We start from the raw sequence: 23,606 nt of genomic DNA on the forward strand, positions 1-23,606 counted from the left end.
GGCCCAAGTGCTTGGGCTCCTGCACTCGCATGGGAGACCAGGAGGAAGCACCTGGCTCCTGACTTTGGATCAGTGCAGCGCCGGCCATAGCAGCCATTAGGGGGGTGAACCAACGGAAGGAAGACCTTTCTCTCTGTCTCTCTCTCACTGTCTACAACTCTCTCTCTCTCTCTCTGTCTCTCTCTCTCTATCTAACTCTGCCTGGCAAAAATAAAAATAAAATAAAATAAAATAAAAAGTCCAATCCTTTGGCAGGACCACTGTGCTACCACCGTGTCCCTTACCCCATGGCAGGGGATCCTGGGAGGAAAGTAAGTGGATGGAGTTCCACTAGAAACAACACATAAAAGTCATCTGCTAGTCTCGGTGCAACACCAGCCCTAACACCCAGCTTAAATCCTGTTTCCTTCTCCCCAGGTTGATGGTGAACCAATCAGTTTGGAGAACTTGTCTGTTTCTTGTCCTCTTGTCTCTCCTTCTTCTTCACACCTCTGTTTGGATGTGGAGTTTACTGATTTAAGATTTAGATGTGGGGTTGGGGAAAGAGAGAAGAAGGCCCTCTGTGACCTTGAGCTGTGTTTGTCGGTGCACCTTTCAGGAGCGCATCTGGCCCTGCAGATTTCCAACTCTGCGGCACATGAACGATTAGCGTGGACTTGGGAGGGAGCTGGCCTGCTCTGCAATTTCCTAGCTGCAGAGTTGGGGGAATTTCTTCAACCTCCTCGTGCCCCTCAACAGGTATAACAAGCGTGCTCCTGTTGTAGGCTGGTATAATGACTACAGGAGTTACGTGTGCCTGAGAACACTTCAAAAAGTTTACAGAAAGGTGGGATTCAAAGAAAATTTATTTCGCAAAAAAATTTTTTGAAATCCATGCATAGTTTTTTTTTTTTTGTAATGTGTATCCTCCACGCACATTTTGAAGTCCTCTTTTCTGTAAATCTTTCAGAATAGTGTCAGCTGTGTGGTGAGCTTTAGATGACTGCTGTATCACCATCACCATCATCACCATCACCATCATCACCATCATCAAGGTCAACTCTGATTTTCCCCTCCGTCAGTCCTCAGAGCGACTGGCAGAGCAGAACTGTGGCACCTACAGGATCCTAGCATGCTATATATACATATGTATCAGGATATATCATTTCAACAGCAGCAAAATCTCCTTACTTAGCTTCCTACTACCCATCTGTCTGGTTACAGTCACAAAGTTACTTAAACCAACATGTGCACATAGCATTTAATTTTTAGAACAACCCCACATGAAAAAGGAAAGCTCGTAGGAACAATATCAAAGGCAGGCTGTGTGATTCCATTTAAGTCACAAGTGCCCAAGGGTTAACAATGAGGGAAGTACTCTGGATTACGTGGGTGCGGATGAGGCAATCAGAGCGGGTAGGGGGCCTCTGCCGAGGGTGACAATTAGGGGAAGACCACCCTGAGAGGGAAGGTGTCTCAATGAAGGAAGGCACAGGTCTCAAACCAAAAGAGCTCTTCACTGCGCCCTTTCATTCACTCGGCCTTGGAACGGAGTTGATGCCACGTTCTTAACGTTTCCCCACGTACCCTGTGTCTCAAGGCCATGCCCAGAGCACGGCTTAGGGAGGAACGTGTGTCAGCACGCCAAACAATAAGGAAACTCCACCATTAGCTATGCATTCCATTGTTCCTGATATTTAGCAACATCCCTAAATTTACTTTTAAAACATTTTTTTTATCTTGCCAAAGATGGGAATTGGAGTTAAGTACACGCATGGCTTTGTGCAATCTGCTGCAGAGAACTGTTTTAAGCATGGCATAAACACGCCAGATCAATAACTTGTTTCTTCATCTGCACGTGCCATGAAAATCTGGCTATCATCGACTGCCGGATCCATTAAAAACTGAATTTGCTATTTCCAGACAGCAGATAGCTCAAAGCTCAACAGGGCCAGCAGGCAGTCGTCCAAATTCACATCTCCTTCTGTAGAAGAACAACTCAAAGCACTCTGTTGCTACGTTATGTTACTCAAAGAACAGGGGGAAAACGAAGGCTTGACAACACCGCGACGGCTCAGGAAGGCGTCAAGTGGTCACGATGCTTCAAACACGAAGAGCTGGGGGAAGGGACTTTTGGGATCTGACATCTCTAGACAAATCTGATCAACACAGGATGTACACCAATAAATGACCTCTGAGTTGACACTGCCCCTTGTGCTTTAGAGGCTGTATCTATGAAACTCCACGTCCTAGAGACTGATTCTCGGAGAGAAGGGATGGTAGTATCTCTTTACACTTAAAAAAAAAATGTTTATTTATTTTCATCTACTTCAAAGGCAGAGTGAAAGAGAGCTTTTTACAACCATACATTCACTCCTAAAATGCCTGCAACAGCCAGGGCTGGACCAGGCCAAAGTCAGGGGCTTGCAACTCTGCCCAGTTTTCTCAGGTGGGCAGCAGGGGACCAAGCACTTGAGTTATCTTCTGCTACCTCTCAGGATGCATTAGCAGGAAGCTGGATTGGAAGCAGAGCAGCAGGGACTAGAACTGGCACTGCAATATGGGAGGTACTTGTCCCACACAGGGGCTTAACCTGCTGTGTCACAATGCCCATCCTAACGCTACACTTCAGACACAGACTTTCACTGCATATTTTTGTCCAAAGCTGAAAAAAATATTATTTATGTATTTATAATATTTCACTGTACAACAGTAGATCCGAATCCCAGACATGTGTGTACTAATAATAGTTCTTAAGGTAGTCTTAGGAAGTGTGGATTATTGAAACATATGGCAACATTTTAGCATATTTAATACTCCAACTAAAAATCCTGTGTACTGATACATTATTTAAAATTATTTCACTCAAGTTATAGCTAGAACAGTCTTTCAAATAAAATAATTCTCAGACTGATATTTTATGGTATCTAATTACATAAATAAACAATTCTGGGTAATATTGATTTCTACTTTCCTCATCTTTCATGTTCACAAATATCTGTTGTTCCTCACCCATCTACCAACACACAATCAATCAATCATTCGTGATTCCTTTTTTGATCTAACTACTCTCAATAATCCTATTTCATTGGGCTAAATTTATTAAGAATCATATTTTTGGGGCCAGTGCTGTGGTGCAGCGGGTTAACACCCTGGCCTAAAGTGTTGGCATCCCATATGGGCATCGGCTTGAGACCTGGCTGCTCCACTTCTGATCCAGCTCTCTGCTATAGCCTGGGAAAGTAGTAGAAGATGGCCCATGTGCTTGGGCCCCTACACCCATGTGGGAGACCCAGAAGAAGCTCCTGCCTCCTGGCTTCAGATTGGTGACCATTGTGGCCAATTGAGGAGTGAACCATTGGATGGAAGACCTCCCTCTCTCTCTTTCTCTTTCTGTGTGTGTGTGTGTAACTCTGACTTTCAAATAAATCTTAAAAAAAAAAAAAAGAACCATATTCTTGAGAGAGTTTTCAAGATCAGGTTTACTCCTAAAATATCAGTGTTTCTAAAAATATTATATTTGTATCTCTATTATTTTTAAATGAAACGTCCATTTCTTGATATAAATTAATCCCAATACTTCATCCTGGGACTGCTGAGTGGACGGGGGCTCCCTGGGCACTGGGTCTCAGGCAGCTGCACTTTGAGAGTCCTTCTGTTAATGACCTATGGCTTTCAGCCTGTCCTTGCTTTCATTTCGCGTGCTGTCATTGCCAATCTGAGCTCTGACTTCCTGAAGCAATAACCACCCTCTTTCTAACTGCTGTTTGGGTTGACTGTGATTTGGGAGAAGCATGTTTGTTAGAACTGCTTTGTAACAGAGTGGTCCGTGTGTGTACCGGGCACTGAAGACGTAATGAGGTGAGGGCGGAGAGCTAGACAGGAATGTGTACCGTCTGGCCCCGCTGGCTTGCTGCAGGCTCTGAGCTGGGCTGAAATGGCCTGGATCGCAGAGCTAGGACCTCTGGTGGAGTAGAGCCCGCGTGTTCCTCTTCTTTCTACTCATGCGCTAACTTATCAAAGGCACTAACTTATCAAGGGCATTCATCCGCAGCTGGTTTTGACACATATGAATTTGTTCATAGTTCAGCTGTAGATGTCTGCAGATGCAGAAAAATTATTAAAATCATGGAAGGTAACAAAAGGAAAAAGAGAAGCCCACTGCATCAACACAGGGGCTACATAATGGAACGTTTCTTCTCAACATGTCTATTGATTTATATATATATACACATACAGACAAAATTATTAATTTAACAAGTCACTAAAGGAAAATGAGAAGCCCACTTGACAAAACACATAAAGTATAACAGTGACAATCTGTTAAAGACTCCGTTTTAATGGTGGAGCATGCATTGATTCATACAGATTTACTGTGTTTAGGAACTGATGCAACTCTGCAGATGTCCAAAACTGCTTTAAACCTAAAGAGAGTTTCCTTTTTCCTTCCTAGTATTTTCATACATTATAATCATTTTCTACATTAGCAGATTATAAACATCTGTATTTAGTTAGTAAACCTAGATGTCCCCCTGAATACAAAATCCTGATGAAGTCTAACACAGAGAAAAAAGAGAGAGACATCTTTTATGTGGATGACAGTATTTTGTTCGGGCCAAGGACACAGGGCACATGCTAATTTGCATTACTTTAATAAAAGTGTTCTAATTATAGCCTGTCCTAACTGACCTGTGAAATCATCCAAAGGAAAAATTCAACTCCGGGCTGACCTTCTACAGCCTGGGAGGCCTCTGGCCCTATAACCTTTCCTGGAAGTTAGTAAGGTATGTTTTCAGAAACTACAAGCTATGCTTATTACCTGTTTACTAAAATAACAGGAAAGAATCTGACGCATAAAATGTAATCAGGTTACCTGCTATTTTGCATTACCTTGATTAATGTTCCCTTTTATTAGGGCAGATCAATAGGAATCCACTTTCACTGAGCCTTTGATATAGGTCTCTCTCTTTTCTTTAATTCTACGAAATCCTGAAAACAATTTTTCAAACATGGACGTGGAACCAGGGACTACAGTCCAAACCCAGGAGTTCTTCCAGAGTCAAGCAACATTTCTTCATGTAAGAAATGAAGAGTGTTTCCTGTGACTTATTTTGGGCACACATTTTGCTGTGAGCTGTATTTGCTTTTTGCAATAGCGCCGAAGAGAAAACCAACTGACCATGTACAACCTAAACAATGGCTTAGGGCTTGACCAAGAAATGCACCTGGTCTCTCAAACAACCCGTTTGTTTAACCTGGTGACTTTCCTGTGTCTGGGGTCAGGGCAGGAGCAATCTTGGTTGGTGAGGACAGAAGAGCAAATACGACCTGACTCACTGAGGACAGAACAGAACGGCCGTGCTAACTGCCCTTTGTAATTACAACTGTTTTAACAGTTTCTAGTAGGCAAGGCTATCATTTAAGTGACCCTCTATAATTTGGGATAAAACCCCAGGAAATTATGCCAACTTCAGAACAGGAGTTGTGTTTCTGAGTTTACTCAGCATAATGAAGCCACTGAAATGCTGAGAATTCCTTCTTTGGCATAAATTGACGTCAAGGGAAAAGTTAACACTAAAAGGAATTGAGCTAGAGAGGAAAGAAAACCACAACATTCACTCCTAGGAGCACACCATAGTTCCCTTTACTTTTTGCATCCATTTTATTATGGAAAATTTCAATCACATGGAAAAATATACAGAATAGATAGAATAATAAGCCCTCACAACCCCATGACCCAGTGTCCAGAAGCACCAACACATGGCCAATCTTATTTTACTTATTTGACCTTGTCCACTTCACTTTGGATTTTTTTAAGCAAATCCCAGACAGCTGATATTTGATTTTATTTCGGCTTTCACTTACAACACAAGTGTGTATTTTCCTTAAGATTAGTCCAGAAATCTCGGTGAGCCTGAGACGTTGAAAACAACATGAACCACATCTTGTAAAACATTTTACACTAAAACCTATCTGCCTAGAAAACGAATCTGCTTGAACATAATTGGGTAATTAAAATGACAACATAACTTGAAATACAAGCCGCTATTCTTTTACTTAAAGGGGGAAAAGCAACATTCTGAGGCTGAGAAAATAGTGCATGCTACCCCGTTCCTACGGTTTCTAGCTTTTGTGGACATTCCAGTCAACAAGAGACAAAGTCAAAAGCAGCATGATTTGATTTGCCTGGATGTAGCTTGGAAAAATGGGAAAAGGCTACTAAGAGGGCCAGGAGATGCCTGGAGCAAAAACTTTCTCCCTCTTCCTTCATCACACACTCACAGAAGAGAACAGAATCCACCAGGCCAAACCTAGGAGCCTCAGAAACCACTCCATGGAGCAGACCAGTGACTTACAGTAATTTACATCTTAAAACAAAGATCAAAAGGAACTCCATCTAGCATTTATACTCCTCATTGCCTGATGACTAATTTGTGGAGGAATGAAGTCTTCACAAGGGAAGCCAAAATAATCTTAGGTGACTTTGATACAATGCTACAAAGGATATGAGGAGGAAGCTGCTAGAAGCTGCACATGGCTAGGTTCCATTAAGAGTTCTAATAAAAGAATAATGGAATTTCCCTTAGCTGTGAATTAAAAACTGTTAGAAGTGGGCAAAATTCAGATAAGTCAGACAAACCTTTGACTTGTCATAGCCTTTTATTACTTCTCTCTCTCTCTCTCTCTCTCACTCACTCTCTCTCTCTCTTTCTCTGGTTAAATTTTAACTTTAGCCACTGTTGTACTTACACTCATTAAATGGCTTCATCTGAAAAAAATGCACCATTCTCATTAGCAATCTGACCAACCTCATTCCTTTCGCTCTTGTATTATTTACCAGCCCACACCTCTGTCTGCATTGTCAGACTCTATTGGTTCTCTTAATCTTTCAGCTTCCTGTGTCGGCAAAGCAACTGATCTAGCTTGAAAACTCTAACTCAGAATAATAGAATTTGTAATCCTGTACATCACCACGGTCACAGAGAACATAAACACCTCCTTTACAAACCGTTTGGTGCTTAAGTCCATTGATCACTTTAGAAACGCTAGGAGCTATTCAGATTCTTTCAACTTCTATGAACAACTGGGCACACGTTTTCCCTTCTGAATCCAGACATCTCTGGATTTTCAACTGAAAAAAGTAGTTTTCACACCACTTATTTTGGCTAGTTAAAAAATCCCCAGCACATGTCTCCCTGTAAATCCACAGATAAAGATTTAAGTTTATATTAGCATTTCAACTGGGCAGATTTTTTGTTTGCTTCTGAAATCACCTCGAATTAACAGATTTATTGGAACCCTACATGGCATAGACGTTTCACACAAGTCCCAGGAATCCTGTAATATATTTCCCCATGAAGATGTGGTGATAAACATTTTCTTTAAATTTTTTTTTGCAAAGGAGTCACTGTCCTTTAAAATATATGATAAAATACTTCTAAGTGAAAAGGTATCTGGGAATTCTTCAAATCTGGGGACAGAGAATATGGAGTGCAAATGCAAGACCAACTAGGAATCTACAGAGTAAGGGGATAGGGAGACAAGGTCAAAGCTTACACCATTTGGTGTTCTGTGCGGCACAACTTTTGGCAAGTGGGCATTTCAGATGTAATGCCATGTCCTGCTGTTTGTTAAAGACTTTATTCAAAAAAAGAATTCTCTATCAGGAAGAATGGAGAACCAAGATTCGGCAGCCAATTTTTCAACTATCCCATTCTGAAAGCCAAGTTCACCCACTGCAGTACTTGGAAAGAGGAAGCAATGATGAACCCAGCAAACAACACCCAAATACCTGTCTTTTCACAGTCTTTGCAACTTCAGTGACAATATGCAGCTAGATTTTAATGTGGAGGAAACATAATAATTTTAGTTCAGAAATACAATTTTTTTATTTTCTTTAAAAAGTTTGAAAAATTAAGATTGAAATATAAATGTAACTGGTTAGCATACTTCAAGATCATCATCTATTGATTAAAACTGTGCTATTCATTCTGAAAGACAGAAGTCTTGCCAGTTTCCTAATTAAACACTAGTCCTAGGAGGTTTTATAATTCAAACACTAATCATCATCAGAACTCCACTATCTAATACAGTGATGAAATGTTTCTCTTACCTTGTGATCATATGGATTGTAGGAATGAAATACCTGAGAAAGATCTTTTGTTCTTTGCTTTTTCTGTGAAAGAAAACACAAACATTTGAGGGTTGGCAGCTGGCAAAAAAATACACATGTGCGGACATACCTATTTCTATGTATCTGTCTATAAACAGATCTAATATATTGTTTGTTCTGAAGAGTTTTCCTTTGTGAGAGCTGAGGGGACACATGGATGCAATTAGGAACCCAAGGCATTGTGGAGCATTGGCATAGAGCAGCCAGGCAACCTCTCCCTAAAAGGTTTCATAATTAAAACATTAATTACCAACAAAAACTGTTGTAAAGTGCAAAACTCAGAGACTAAAATGGAGAAAAAAACAATGAAAAGAAATAAAACTCGATAGAGATTGAGGGCACTTTCAAGTTCCTTCTAACAACAACTGCTCTCCTTCAGCACTGGGCACTGGCACACATCCACTTATAAGAGCGAGCTGCTGTGGGCTTCCCCATCACGGCTGGGGTCTGCTTGCACCTGCTGCCCTGAACACATCTTTGTCCCATCACTCTAGGCAGCTCATATGCCTTGCACGGTATGCACACACCATAGGTGCCCGATGAGTATGGGATAAATTAACGAATCAACAAACAGTAAGACAGGCAACGTAACTGGTATCTGCATCGCCTCGTAGATAGTTATGAAAAGAGAAGGCTCTTCACTTTTAATGATGTATTCCTCTCAAGTTCATGCAGGCACTCCTCAAATTTCTTTTCTCTCCCCACTCCCCAGTATCTGTGACAGGCAAGAAGTGTGGTGCTCTCTCATTACAGCCAAGTACTACAACCAACTCAACCGCTGCAATCTGTCTATTCCCCCACAACCACTGTGAACAATTTCGTGTATGGCTTCAAATCTTCTTTGTATATATGAGGCTACTTCAACACGGAAAATGGGATTAAATGGAAAATGGAATTAAAACATAAGTTTCTTTTGGTGCAAATTTTTTTTCTTTTGAAATCCATGCATAGTTGTCTCATGATACATATTTGCCATGAGTTTTTTGCATGGATTTCAGAATTTTTTGCAACAAATTACATTTATCTTTTAATCATATTTTCCATAAGCGTTTTAAAGTACCTTAGTGTATATACACACAGTAATTATAAGTTTGAATAAAAAGGAGATCATGCCAATACATTGTTCTGTAATTTACTTTTTTCCAGTTCACTAAACATTCTGTTTTTTTAATGAAATATTTTTATTTATTTATCTGAAAGGTAGAGTTACAGACAGTGAGAGGGAAGGACAGAGATAAAGGTCTCCCATCCACTGGTTCACTCCCCAAATGGTCACAATGGCCAGAGCTGAGTCGATCCGAAGCCTGAAGCCAGGAGCTTCTTCTGGGTCTCCCATGTGGTGCAGGGGCCCAAACACTTGGGCCGCCCTCTACTGCTTTCCCAGGCCATAGCAGAGAGCTGGATCAGAAGAGGAGCAGCTGGGACTAGAACCGGCACTCACATGGGATGCTGGCACTGCAGGTGAAGGATTAACCTACTGTGCCACAGCACTGCCCCTATCCTTGCTAAATTTTCATGCTTATGCATAAAGATCTGCAATCCCTCATGGGGGAATTTCAAAATCTAAAACCTTTTGAAATTACTTTTTCCTGTAATTCATTTCATTTAATGATTTATTTATTTATTTATTAGAAAGAGTTACAGAGAGAGGGAGAGACAAAGAGAGGTCTTTCATCTGCTGGTTCACTCCCAAATGGCCACAATGACAAGGACTGGGCCAGAAACCAGGAGCCTCCTCCAGGTCTCCCAAGTGGGTAGAGGGGCCCAAGTACTTGGGCCATCTTCCACTGCTTTCTCAGGCACATCAGCAGGGGGCTGGATCAGAAGTGGAACAGCCGGGACTTGAACTGGCACCCATATGGGATGCTGGTGCTACAGACAGTGGCTTAACTCACTGGGTCATAGCATCAGCCTCATCTGAATTGTTTTTAATACCATAGTAGTCTCTGAACAAACATCTTTGCCAGCCTGAATGTATAATTTTTTAAATAAATCATGGAAATGCAGTTTGAGGGTTAAATAGTATACATGTTCATTTCCTTGGGAAATACAAATTGTCTCTACCTACCCCTCAACACTGTGCTAATTTGCCCTCTGTTAAGAGAAGAGATTGCAGCTTAAGTTGGACATTCTTAAGAATTTTTCCTCTTCAATTTAAAGGTATAACATTTCAAAATTTAGAATAGATCAAACATATTTAGAACAGACACTGAGGGAATGGCGTTGTAGCGTAGCGGGTAAAGCCGCTGCCTACAGTGCTGGCATCCCATATGAACACAGGTTCAAGTCCCGGTTGCTTCACTTCCAGTCTAGCACTCTGCTATGGCCTGGGAAAGCAGTGGAAGATGACACAAGTCCTTGGGCCCCTGTACCCATTTGGGAGACCTGGAAGAAGCTCCTGGCTCCTGGCTTCAGATCGACAAAGCTCTAGCCCTTGCAGTCAATTGGAAAGTGAACCAATGGATGGAAGATTCATTCTCTCTCTCTTTCTCTCTCTCTCTCTCTGCCTCTCCTCTCTGTGTAATTCTTCCAAATAAATAAGTAAATAAATCTTTTTTTTTTTCAAAAAGGACCTCTCTCTCTCCCTGCCTCTCTGTAACTCTGCCTTTCAAATAAATAAGAAATTTAAAAATTTTTAAAAATTTAAAAATTAAAAAAAAACAGATATTGAACATTTCCCCAGCTTCTGATTATAGAATTTATTTCTTGTCCATCGGCATCTTAAAATTGAGATGCCAATGGCCTGCTTGCTCTTAACCCTGCCCCTGGCTTGCTTCTGATTCTACCCGCATGTTGTTATTCCAACTGCCAGGTGACCCGGCTGCTTCCTGGCTTGGTACTCCTGTGTCCTAGGGAAGTGTGTCCTTTTTTACTTCAGTGTCTTCTCAATCACATGTCTATCACACTTCCTGAATGCCAGAGATCTAATCAGATCCCCTACTGAGGTTCTGCATGATCTTCTGCAGCCTTGTGGCTGAGCTGCTGGGTCTGCTGTTAGTTAGGAGCTTGTCTTAAGGTCATTCCCACATGCTCAAAGTCTTCCCACAGACCCATTTCCCTACTCCAGGACTGTTGAGAGTTACAATGTCAGCAGAGTCCTGCAGGGCACTTCGCCTTGTTGCCTGTCTGAAGTCATCCTTCCCGGCAGCTCAGCTGCAATTCCCACCTCCTCTGGCCACCTGAGCAGTGTCTCCGGCAATTCACTTGAGAGTGACTTAACAATCCTCCTTCCCAGAGAGCAGAACTGCGTCTCTAGGATGATTGGAAACAGTTCCCTTGGCTAATGAAATGTCAGCTCTGAGAGCCTTGGAATCTGCTTTGAACAGGTCACTTGCCCATCAAAGTTTTCATTAGCTTATAATTTTCTCTTTCCTTTCCATACACCCACTTAGCTGGTGTAACAGTTCTTGGCTTATACTTCAATCAGAAGAAAAATGATGGAAACTGACACTTCCTTTGGAAGGAGACTTGATAGAAAACATTAGGGAAATTTTTTTTTCAGACAGGAAATTATGCTACAGAAGATAAAATAGGCACCATATCAATATTCCACTTAGGAGGGGTCCCGAAGACTAACGGGTCTCAGAAATGCCTGAGCTACCAGTCTGAGTTGGCAGGTGTATAAGCAACACTCAGAAGTCATTTCGTGTGACCTTTTTATGTGGGTTTTGATTTTATCTTCCCATTTTGATCTCTAAAACCTACATATGCCTTTTATCATAGGCAACTTCAAAGAATTTTGGGAGGGAAGTGGGGTATAAGTAAATAAATAACACTATCGGGATTACCCTCAAAAAGAAGCCATCTTTTTTTCTGACAACAAACTTACTACATTCAAGTACAATGAAGTCTTGGCCATGAATACTGGAGGTTATATGAATTAGTTCGTGTTACCTAAAACCCATTACTGTTCCTTCCCTGAGGTCAATCACTTAGCCCAGGGATATATCTTCTGGAATCCAGAACAAAGGTTGGCAAACGATGGCCCACGGGGCAGTCCAAACCATAGCCTGTTTCTTTCTTTCTTTTTTTTTACTTTTTGACAGGCAGAGTGGACAGTGAGAGAGAGAGACAGAGAGAAAGGTCTTCCTTTTGCTGTTGGTTCACCCTCCAATGGCCACCGCGGCTGGCGTGCTGCGGCCGGCGCACCGCGCTGTTCCGAAGCCAGGAGCCAGTTGCTTATCCTGGTCTCCCATGGGGTGCAGGACCCAACCACTTGGGCCATCCTCCACTGCACTCCCTGGCCACAGCAGAGAGCTGGCCTGGAAGAGGGGTAACTGGGACAGAATCCGGTGCCCCAAGCCGGCGCTGTGGCTCACTAGGCTAATCCTCCGCCTTGCAGCGCCGGCACACCGGGTTCTAGTCCCGGTCGGGGCACCGATCCTGTCCCGGTTGCCCCTCTTCCAGGCCAGCTCTCTGCTGTGGCCAGGGAGTGCAGTGGAGGATGGCCCAAGTGCTTGGGTCCTGCACCCCATGGGAGACCAGGAGAAGCACCTGGCTCCTGCCATCGGAACAGCGCGGTGCGCCGGCCGCAGCACGCCAACCGCGGCGGCCATTGGAGGGTGAACCAACGGCAAAAGGAAGACCTTTCTCTCTGTCTCTCTCTCACTGTCCACTCTGCCTGTAAAAAAAAAAAAAAAAAAAAAAAAAAAAAAGAAAGTAGAACAAAGAATCCGGTGCCCCAGCCAGGACTAGAACCCGGTGTGCCGGCGCCGCTAGGTGGAGGATTAGCCTGTTGAGCCACGGTGCCGGCCCATAGCCTGTTTCTGTAAGCCAAATTTTACTGACACACGGCCACTTCCACTCATTTCTATTACCTATAACTGCTCTCATATTATAACAGCAAAGTAGTTACAACAGAGAATGCATGGTCCACAAATCCTAAACTATTTATTTCCAGGCCCTTTACAGACAAGTTAACCATGTCCTCGTACTGTTCTAGAATTCCTATATCTAGCCATGTCTACTTCTGACAGTAGTCCCTTAACCCAGATCAAGTGAGCAAGTAACTATCTGGCCAAAGTCTCTTCTTCCTCTTTGTACAACGAAGATGGTCCAAGAACCAATCATAATCCATACCCCAACACATCGGGATGAACACACCAGGCTTAACAGCACTTGGTTGTCTTGCTGTAGGATGTTACCTTGACTGCACTCTAGGTACGGGCAGAAAATATTATAGATTTGTTTCTAGAGCGTGCTGAAATAGACTTGAGTCTTTCACATTGTGATGGCTGATCTTGGGAGCTCTGAGAAAAAGACCTTTAAGTTCTAGCACTACAGCCAAGTACCAGATTCCATGGACAAGTAACTAAAATGTCACCATTGTTACCAGTGAGCCAGCTTCTCTGATGTAGGTAATGCTAAGAGTACTACTCTGCAAACTTGTTGAGCCTTGCTATCAGCACTTTTAACTGAAACTCAAAGCTGAGCCAAAAATGGAATAATTAGGTATTTTCCTATTGCATCATAGTGTATGTCTAAATTACCTCCCACTTTTTAGCCTGTTAAAACAAACATCTCGGTCATGCAACCACCTGCTAATGCTCCAAATGTTTAAAAAGTAAACATGTTAAACAAGTTGTGTGATGAACTTGTAACGAGGGTGGCCAAAGTACAGCGAGTACGGCAAACACCTCTCCCACAATTGTGTGTGGTACTCTCAAAGTCACCTTCATCGCTGATCCCGACGTACAGGCCATGAAAAGCAGAGGGCATTTACAACTACACGCTGAGTCCTGCAGTATATGTGGGCTGCAGGGGAGCTGGAAAAGTAAGGCAGTTGTGAGAGTTCTGTATACCTTCTAAACTCCCGAGAAGCTAAATATCTGTAATTTCCACCTCATGGACACTTCATAAATTGCTATCGCGTTTGACTCTCCATAGACAGAAAACACTGACGACCCCCTTTTCCCTACACTTGTGTTTTTAACGCTTCCTTTCAGACAAAACTAATGACCTCAAGGAAGTCTTTTTCACAGCACAGGTTGCCAGACAGTAACTCATTTCAAATTTCTCCAAGGTATGCAACACAGCTCTGATGTGAAAAAGGATTCTTGTGTCATGAGAACCTGCACTCTGACCGTGAGGCTATGCAATCAACGGAATTTGAAGCAACATCCACCCATTTAACAACTTTTTGGTTCTCCAAACTAATTTGATGCTTTGTGTGCCCTTTCTCAAGTTTGGAAACTAAAGTTTCTCAAACAAAATCACACTCTCATCAGGCAAAGCTGAAATAAGATGGAATTAATTTCCACATGTGGATTCATAAAAAAGTGACAGAGCCTACAAGTTTTCTGAGAGTTTGAAAAGTCTAAGGTATACTGTAATAAAATGTAAAACATTCAGCAAGTCTTCATCATCTTTTTGTGGAAAGAAGCCAAATGGGCAGGTTTGAGTTTCAACAAACTTATTTTTTTCCTGCTTCCTTCCTGGTCGACAGCCTGGTTGGAAAAGGTGAGGAAAGATAGGAGGCCAAGACAGCCCACAAACTGGCCAGTCAGGCTCTGAATAGCTCAATGTTGTGTCATGCAGGGGCACCTGTGGCAACTGGACAATGCAGTCTGGCAGGGACAGAGAGAGCCATTCTCTCAAAAAAAATCCCCAATGGGGCTGGAGTCCAATTCCAGGTGATAAAGGTTAGAGATCAAGGACTTGGTTACTACATGCCAGGGAGAAACATTTTGTACAGAAGGCAGAGAACCACATCCTAAGGCCAAAGGGCTGAAACAGCCAAAAGGTACAAGATAAAAACAAGTGACTTGAGAGTCAAGGAGTCCCGGGAGAAGAACCAGTCAGGAATTGGGAGAGCGGCAATGAGAACAAGGGATTAGCAAGAAGCAGAAAGGGATGTTGACGTCAGGGATAAGAAATGAAGTAGTCAGGCAACCTTATGAGGTGAGTGCAGGTATTAACCATCAAGGATGTGGCCTGACGTGAAGGCAGATGTGCCGTTTACATTGGGATCATCTATTTTGTACCGCAGGGCAGGTGCCAAGGTCAGGGAGTGGGCCATGCTGGGCCCATTCAATTCGGTTTGCAAGGTGACAACATTTGGTTGAAGAAGGCAAAGAATGCTTACTGGAGAGTTAAGTTTTTGATAAAAGCAGGAACTAAAGCACCCAGTCGATAGATAAGTGATAGCCCTGCACAGCCCATAAGGAAGCAGGCAGAGCACGGCCATGTGGAGACGTGGAGAAAAGGCAGGGGCTTTGTTGAATAGTTTTGGCTAATGTTGAGAACATATGATGCAAGAAACTTGACAAATGATCAAATTAGTGTTTCAGAGACAGCATCCCAATGGTGTTAAAGATGGAGACCAGGTGGAAGAAGGCTAGAGGCAGAAGACAGTGTGAGTGGCTGTTACAACTTGCCAGAAAAAAAAATAACATCCCCAATGAAAGTAGAGGCAGTGGGAGAGGGTGGAACAGAATGGAGTAACAGCCTGGAGGCAGGACTGACAGCAGGTGATGACTGATTAGACTGGCGTACAAGAGGGAAGGGCAGAGTGGGACCCGACATTTCTGGCTCAGCCAACTCCAGGGAGAGAAGTCCTCTTCAACAACACAGGTGTCCAGATTGAGAAGCATTTTGGAAACTTAGTGGAGGGGAGGGGAATCCAATTTTCAAAGTTCCGAGTTTGAGGTGAGTGAGAGACACTTGGAGAGACAATGAGGATCAAGTTCGACAGAAGAGTATAGTCCTCAGAAGAGAGAGATGACCTGTAGCTCTGCGAGTCAGCAGCATACGCACTGATCTAACTTACAATGAGACAGAGATGAGATCCCATAGGGAGCATACAGACAGGGAGAGGGGAGAAGAAGAGAGAAGATGGAGGTTGAAATCCTGGCAAACCATAGCTCTCTGACCCTGGATCAGGTATCTACTTAGTACTTCCTAGGTTAAATGAGGGAGTTGGATTAGGTTCTAAATCCTGGCTGGAGGTTAGCATTACTGGGGACCTTTTAAATACACCAATGTTGCAAACCTAATCCCCAGTAACTCTGATTTCATTGGCCTTCCAGGACCTGGACACATGTACTATTTAAAAGCTCTTGGGTATTACCAACCTGTGGCCAAAGTTGGGATTCCTTAGCAGAGGTGATCCGTGAGGCCTGTTCTCACTGTGGACTGTGGTGCAACTTCCAGTGACTTGCACTCTGTGCTCTGAATTCTATCACGTTTTTCATTCCTTTTTTTTAAGATTATTCATTGGGGCCAGCATAGTGACGTAGCATGGAAAGCTGCCGCCTGCAGTGCCAGCATCCCACATGGGCGCTGGTTCAAGTCCCAGCTGCTCCACTTCCCAAACAGCTCTCTGCTATGGCCTGGGAGGGCAGTGGAAGATGGTCCAAGTGCTTGGGCCCTTGTACCTGTGTGGGAGACCTGGAATAAGCTCCTGACTCCTGGCTTCAGATCGGCCCAGCTCTGGCTGTTGTGGCCATTTGGGGAGTGAACCAGCGGATGGAAGATCTCTCTCTCTCTCTGCTTCTGCCTCTCTGTAACTCTGCCTTTAAAATAAATAAGTCTTTAAAAAAATATTAAGTTATTTGAGAGGCAAAGTTACACAGAGGGAAAGGCACAGAGAGAGGTGTTCCATCCACTGGTTTACTCCCTAAATGGCCACAACGGCCAGAGCTGGGCTGATCCAAAGCCAGGAGCCCAGAGCTTCTTCCAGGTCTCCCACATGGGTACAGGGGCCCAAGCACTTGGACCATCTTCTAGTGCTTTCCCAGGCCATAAGCAGAGAGCTGGATCAGAAGAGGGGCAGCCAGGACAAAACAGGTGCCGTTATGGGATGCTGGCACTGCAGGCAGAGGCTTAGTCCACTATGCCACGGCGCCAAACCCAGATTTTTCAGCCTTAAACTCTGTATTATGTCTGTATCTTTGCCTTATTTAATGATCCTTCTTTTTACTTAAAAATGGACTCCACAGGCAAGAATTCCATTGAAGTTTTGGCTACAGAACAGGTTGCTGCTGTGTACCTGTGTTCCCTACTTGTGAGTGCTTCTGAAAAACAAATGGGAAGCTACTTTGATAACCCAACCATAGTTGTTATCAGTGTCCAAAATGTCAGAAGCTTCATTAAAGCACCTGACAACATTAGTGCTCAGCCACAATCTCACTTTTTTTTTTTTTTTTTGACAGGCAGAGTGGACAGTGAGAGAGAGAGACAGAGAGAAAGGTCTTCCTTTGCCGTTGGTTCACCCTCCAATGGCCGCTGCGGCTGGCGCACCATGCTGATCCGAAGCCAGGAGCCAGGTGTTTATCCTGATCTCCCATGGGGTGCAGGGCCCAAGCACTTGGGCCATCCTCCACTGCACTCCCTGGCCACAGCAGAGAGCTGGCCTGGAAGAGGGGCAACCGGGACAGGATCGGCACCCCGACCGGGACTAGAACCCGGTGTGCCGGAGCCGCAAGGCGGAGGATTAGCCTGTTGAGCCACGGCGCCGGCCACAACCTCACTTTTATACTGTGCATATTTCAGTAGCATCCCAAAGACAGTAGCAAACACTCATCCAAGTGAGATGATGGGAAAGAGGTCCTGCGAATTTAGACAGTGAACCTCAAAATTTAGAAATCAAGTGGAAAATTAATGATGCGAAATATGGTTGGCAATCAAAAAATACCCCAAAACACACAGGGGAACAGATAACCTGATCAATATCTAATCTACTATTCTTTTATAAGGCACATATGTACAATACTTTCCTGTTCTTCTATGAGAAAAAAAAGTTTCCCCAATGTCCTCATAAAAGGAAAATACAGCTGCTCTATCCAATATATATTTTTAAAGATTTATTAATTTATTTGAAAGTGAGAGTTAGAGAGAGAGAAGGAGAGGCACAGAGAGAGAGAGAGAAAGAGGTCTTCCATCTGCTGGTTCACTCCCTAGTTGGCCGCAACAGCTGGAGCTGTGCCAATCCGAAGGTAGGAGCCAGGAGCTTTTTCCGGTCTCCCATGCAGGTGCAGGGATACAAGTACTTGGGCCATCTTCTACTGCTTTACCAGGCCATAGTAGAGAGCTGGACTGGAAGTGGAGTAGCTGGGACTCGAATCAGCACCCATATGGGATGCCAGCACTGCAGATGGTGGCTTTACCTGCTATGCCACAGTGCTGGAGCCTACCCAATATATTTTTTACCCCTTATTCTCTACTAAGGTCTGCAAAACAGCTGAGATGACCATAAAGGTTGCTGACTGCAGACCTAAACTTCCTTCCTCCATCCAGTTACAATCAGCTTCTTCAGTTTCTTGCGCCTTCACTGTAGAGAGCTCAGGGCAGACATTTCTTAGAGGAGCTAAAACAGCACACTTGCAAGAGCGGAGGTCAGAAGACAGCTCAGTGGGGAGTGGGTGTTAGAAGCAGTGGTCAAGATGCCGCTTGGAACTCCTGCATCCGATCAGAGCGCCTGGGTTTGAGTAGCAGTCCTCTCAATTTCAGCTTCCTGCTAATGCACACTCTGGGAGCCAGTGGGAGTCCCTGTCACTTACGTGGGAGACCCAGATGGAGTTCGGAGCCCCTGGCTTTGGCCTGGCCCAGTCCTGACTGTTACAGGAGTTTGGGAAGTGAATCAGGGGATGGGAGATCTCTCTGTGTCTGTGTGTCTCTCTCTGACTTTCAAATAGAAAAAAGAAATAAAGAAAACAGACAAGTGAATTTGTTCACCCACTTGCAGTGGCATCCAAATACAATCAGTAGGCGAAGGTGGAAAACACACAGCTGATTTTAGAGCACAGGAGAAATCAGTGTGCAACACTTTTTCAGCCTTATGGTTTCTAAAGAAATCTTAGTGAAGGGGGGTGCATGAGTCAGTCTCTCATTTTCACTGGGGCCAGGGAGGGGGGCGGTGGAGGAACAGACACCATTTAGCCCATTTAGCCTGGCAGGTCATTAACAAGGCAACAAAGGCTGGCAGGAAACACAGACAGGGAATTTTGCATTCATTCAGCGATATGAGATTCAATAAAATGTAAGTAGCCATACAGTCTCCTAGCAAGCTCATTTTATTTAGTAGCGGGAACGACTGTTTGCAAGGAAAGGTTATTCTTTGGCAACTAGGGTGTGGCCAGCACACAAGGAAGGAAGGAGACTTAGTTAATTTGTAGTGACACATGTGGCCCAAACAAGTCAGCAGCCGTCATTACAGGCGGGACAGAAACAGCCTTTGAGCTACAGCAAACCTCGGTGCAGGTCAAAGTCCAAGGGTGCTGAGCACCACGGGGCACACAATGGATGCCCAAGTGTGGCACACACACAGCAGGAGGTGCTCTAAGCTTTAATTCAAATGCAAATCCCTTCTCACCGACCTCAGCAGAGCACTGACTTTTGCCTCTAGTCGGATGATATAGCCCTGTTTGCTTCACTGGATCCAATCTTGTCTTTTTTTTTTTTTTTGACAGGCAGAGTTAGACAGTGAGAGAGAGAGACAGAGAGAAAGGTCTTCGTTTCCGTTGGTTCACCCCCGAAATGGCCACTACGGCTGGCGCGCTGTGCCGATCCGAAGCCAGGAGCCAGGTGCTTCTCCTGGTCTCCCATGCAGGTGCAGGGCCCAAGTACTTGGGCCATCCTCCACTGCCCTCTCGGGCCACAGCAGAGAGCTGGACTGGAAGAGGAGCAACTGGGACTAGTATCCGGTGCCCCAACTGGGACTAGAACCTGGGGTGCCGGCGCTGCAGGCGGAGGATTAGCCTAGTGAGCCGAGGCGTCGGCTCTTGTCCCTCTTTATCGAAGATTGGTGAAGGACGGTGTGTGGCCCACACACTGCTGGCCACCTACTTTTGTACTGTCTGTTTTTACGTTTTTAGATGGCTGGAAAAGAACAAGAGCACTTGTGATATGTGCAAATCTCATGCCATTCAAGTCCCATACATCTGGGCTTGTGGGAACACGGCCACGCATGCGTCTCTGGCTGAGGCTGGGCTACCACAGCAGACCTGAATGGCCGCAGCACAGCCTATGTATGGCCCATAGAGCTGAAAAGATTTAACTAACTGGCTCGTTTTGAGAGTTTGCCAACCCCTGCTCTAAATCACCAATTTGCAAATCTGGCTGCACCCTGGAATCACTGGGGATTTCAATAGTACTGACGTCTGGTTCCCAGCACCACAGATAGTGATTCAATTATGCTGAGGTATAGTCTGAAAACTGGCAGTCAAAAAAATCTCTCCAGGTGATGCTAATATAAAACCAGAGTTTGGAACCATTGCTCAATCTACCCCTGGACTGAGAACACAGCAAGTTTTCTAAGGTCATCTAAGATCACTCTTCTAATCAGAAACTTCCAAGGGCTTCCAGTGACTCAAAGAATCCAATTTCTTTTTTTTGTTTTAAATTTGACAGGTAGAGTTATAGACAGTGAGAGAGAGAGAGACAGAGAGAAAGGTCTTTGTTTCTGTTGGTTCACCCCCGAAATGGCCACTACGGCCGGTGCGCTGTGCCGATCCGAAGCCAGGAGCCAGGTGCTTCCTTCTGGTCTCCCATGCAGGTGCAGGGGCCCAAGCATTTGGGCCATCCTCCACTGTCCCCCCAGGCCACAGCAGAGAGCTGGACTGGAAGAGGAGCAACTGGGACTAGAACCCGGTGTTCATAAGGGATGTTGGTGCCGCAGGCGGAGGATTAAGCAAGTGAGCCATGGCGCCGGCCCCTTCAAATAATCTAATTTCAAGACCTCACTAAGTATTGTCCCACTCTTCTCGCTAACACCAATGTCTCGTTCCTGAGACACCTGTATTCTCCTGCCTCCACATCTTGCCCAATGCTCCTTTCTCTGCCTGGAAGGCCCCCGTTACCACCACCCCGTACTACATTCATTCAAAAATACCAGTTGAGTGAGTGCCTCTTCCTGGATCCATCAGACAAGTCTACCCACCACATTCGCGGCTTGTTAACTCCTCCTTGAGGAAAGAAACTTGGTCTCAGCCATGTGGGCAGGACCCCTTCCTTCTGCAACACTGCATTAAAGGGCCTGGCGTGGCTTAAGCCACCGCCTGTTAACTCCGGCATCCCCTGTGAGCGCAGGTTCCAGTCCTGGCTGCTGTACTTCTGATACAGCTCCCAGCTAATGCGCCTGGGAAGGCAGCAGAAGGTGGCCTGAGTACTTGGGTCCCTACCACTCACGTGGAAAACTTGCATGGAGTTTCTGGCTCCTGGCTTTGGCCTGGCCCAGCCCCGGCCACTGCAGCCATTTGGGAAGTGAACCAGCGGATCACAATCTCTCTCTGTCTCCCTTTCTCTGTAACTCTGCCTTTCAAATAAATGAATGAATGAATGAATCTTAAAAAAAAGAAAGTCCCTGACATAGGGCGATGTTCAATAAACATTTCCCACCCCTGTATGCCTACAACCTTTTGGGTTTCCCTTTGAAGAGCTTTCTAGTTCCTCCAGTTGTCCACCCAGGTCATCTTTTCCCTCCAGGCTCTCAGTTCATGACACAGCACTTCAACCTGTTTCTTGTCAGTAACCTCAGCTCCTCCACCTCTGTCCTTCTCCCTCCCTGCAGTCTCCCACTCCCCTCTTCTATTAACCTGAACACCAGCGCCCTCAGCGGCCGTCCACTGAGACCACCGCTCTGGGTAGACACGCAGCGGCTGTCTCTATGCCCGTTAACACCTCCCAATCAGTTTGCCTGTGTGTGCTCTCACCCTCTATGTCTACAATCCATTCTCTAAACTCTAAAGCGGACTTTGATTAACCAAATGACGCGTTTAGTCAACACAACCACTGCGTGCCCATCGTGCCGCAGGCCTCATAGCAGTGAGACAGAAAGCAAGGCCGCAAGGCCACTGGGCTCAACGGAGCTTAAAGATGAATGTAGAAAAATAAGAAGCACTCTACTTAACCAGCAGCCAGGCCCACGGTAAGTGCTCACGTGCTGGCTGAATGATTCCAAAATGATTATTAACATTGCTCTCCAAGTGGCCATGCGAATGAATGACCTGCACACAGCTCCTAAGCAGGTTACTAAATCAAATGCAAATTTGTAGGCTGGACAAGATTATTACTTTTCTAACTATATATGGTACTTAACGATGATAATTGTAAATATTCTCAAATTTGAAACTTGTTTTTTACTGGATTTTAGCTTTGAGCCAATTTACAGTCTAGGCACGGATTTCTTTTTTAGCGTGTTCACACTCTTGTGGAAAGCTTGCTCGTTTCTCTGAAGACAAATTATATGTAGGACAGGGGAATGACACCATTTGGTATCTTCTGTTGGGTAGAAAAATACCAGGAAAGGGCAAAATGAACAGCCACACACACACACACACACACCATAAAACTAAGCAAATAACAGTTTTAAATGTAGCCAGATAACTGATTTGCCAGCTCTATTTTAGACGCTAGATTTTACAACACACCCAAAGACCCGAGAGCACAAGAACGAATACCATGTCCCCACCAAGGTCTTCCCTGTCCTTTCTGTCACTCTGAAAATAAACTCTGACAAAAGCAAAGAAACTAGGGTTTCATCTAATCCCTGTTGACTTTTCTTTTCACCCATTTTGGTACTTCTAGATCAACACATAGATGTGTTACCCATGCGTGAAGATTTCATGGTTATTTCTAAAAACATATAACAAGGTAACTATCACCATAGTGATAATTTTGAAGGATTAGCAATTACAGTGTTAAAAGTTGGCCTGGTCCTTACAGTCTGGTAGAGACTATGGGACCCCAAGTCTGCTATTACCTCCATACTATATTGTCTTCATTTCTGCCTTCAAGGTTCTAAGTGTCATCAATTTTTTTGGAAATTAGCAAGAGTGGGGTTTTACTTAACTTATTTCTGCATGCTTAATAATGTGAGATACCTGCCAAGTACTTTGGTAAGGATAAATAATACAATTAAACAAATATGAAGTTATATTAAAGATGTAACTATAAGGGAGTAAGATTTCCCAACCGGACAAAATAAATGCAGGGTGGGTTTTTACTAATTAGTACCCTAGAGTTCTGTGTAGGAGTTTTTCTCAATGGTCATTAACCATTTCTTTCCCTTCATTTACAGAGAGATGAGTTGAACAGTGAGGACGAGCGTGGGAGCCCCATGAAGTGCAAAGGGATTCTGGCTCTGCACAAACTCTATCAGTGCTCAGAGCCTTATACCAGCTTCCAGGGGCTAATCCTCACAGCCCCCAAGGGGGAAAATGATGAAAAAAGAATGGATAAAACTAAATTTCTTTGACCCAAAGATAAGCTGCTATACAGTTCTAAAAACTGATCAAAACTAATGCATCTCCCGCTCGACCCTGAATAACCCCGAGTATCACCCCACTGGAGGAGAAGCTCAAAAACCGCCCTGTGCCAGTTATTACTGCATCTCTAGATAAGCCCACATCTCGTTTGTATTATGATTTCTCAGCTGGGACCTGGGAGGTCAGACATGACAAGGTAAGCTTGATAACTCCCATACTTTCTACATCTAATTCAGCACCTACTGTAAAAA

General features: G+C 44.3%; 1 protein-coding gene across 1 annotated transcript in view; it reads right to left on the reverse strand.

Moving 5' to 3' along the window:
* Positions 1-23,606, reverse strand: part of CDKAL1 (CDK5 regulatory subunit associated protein 1 like 1) — a 737,125-nt gene that overhangs the window by 146,245 nt on the left and 567,274 nt on the right. Inside the window, exon 12 of the mRNA XM_062185315.1 lies at positions 8,093-8,155. Coding sequence (XP_062041299.1) covers positions 8,093-8,155 — 63 coding nt within the window. The remainder of the gene's footprint in view (positions 1-8,092; positions 8,156-23,606) is intronic.

Source organism: Lepus europaeus, chromosome 3, assembly GCF_033115175.1.
Source record: "Lepus europaeus isolate LE1 chromosome 3, mLepTim1.pri, whole genome shotgun sequence".
NCBI lineage: Eukaryota > Metazoa > Chordata > Mammalia > Lagomorpha > Leporidae > Lepus > Lepus europaeus.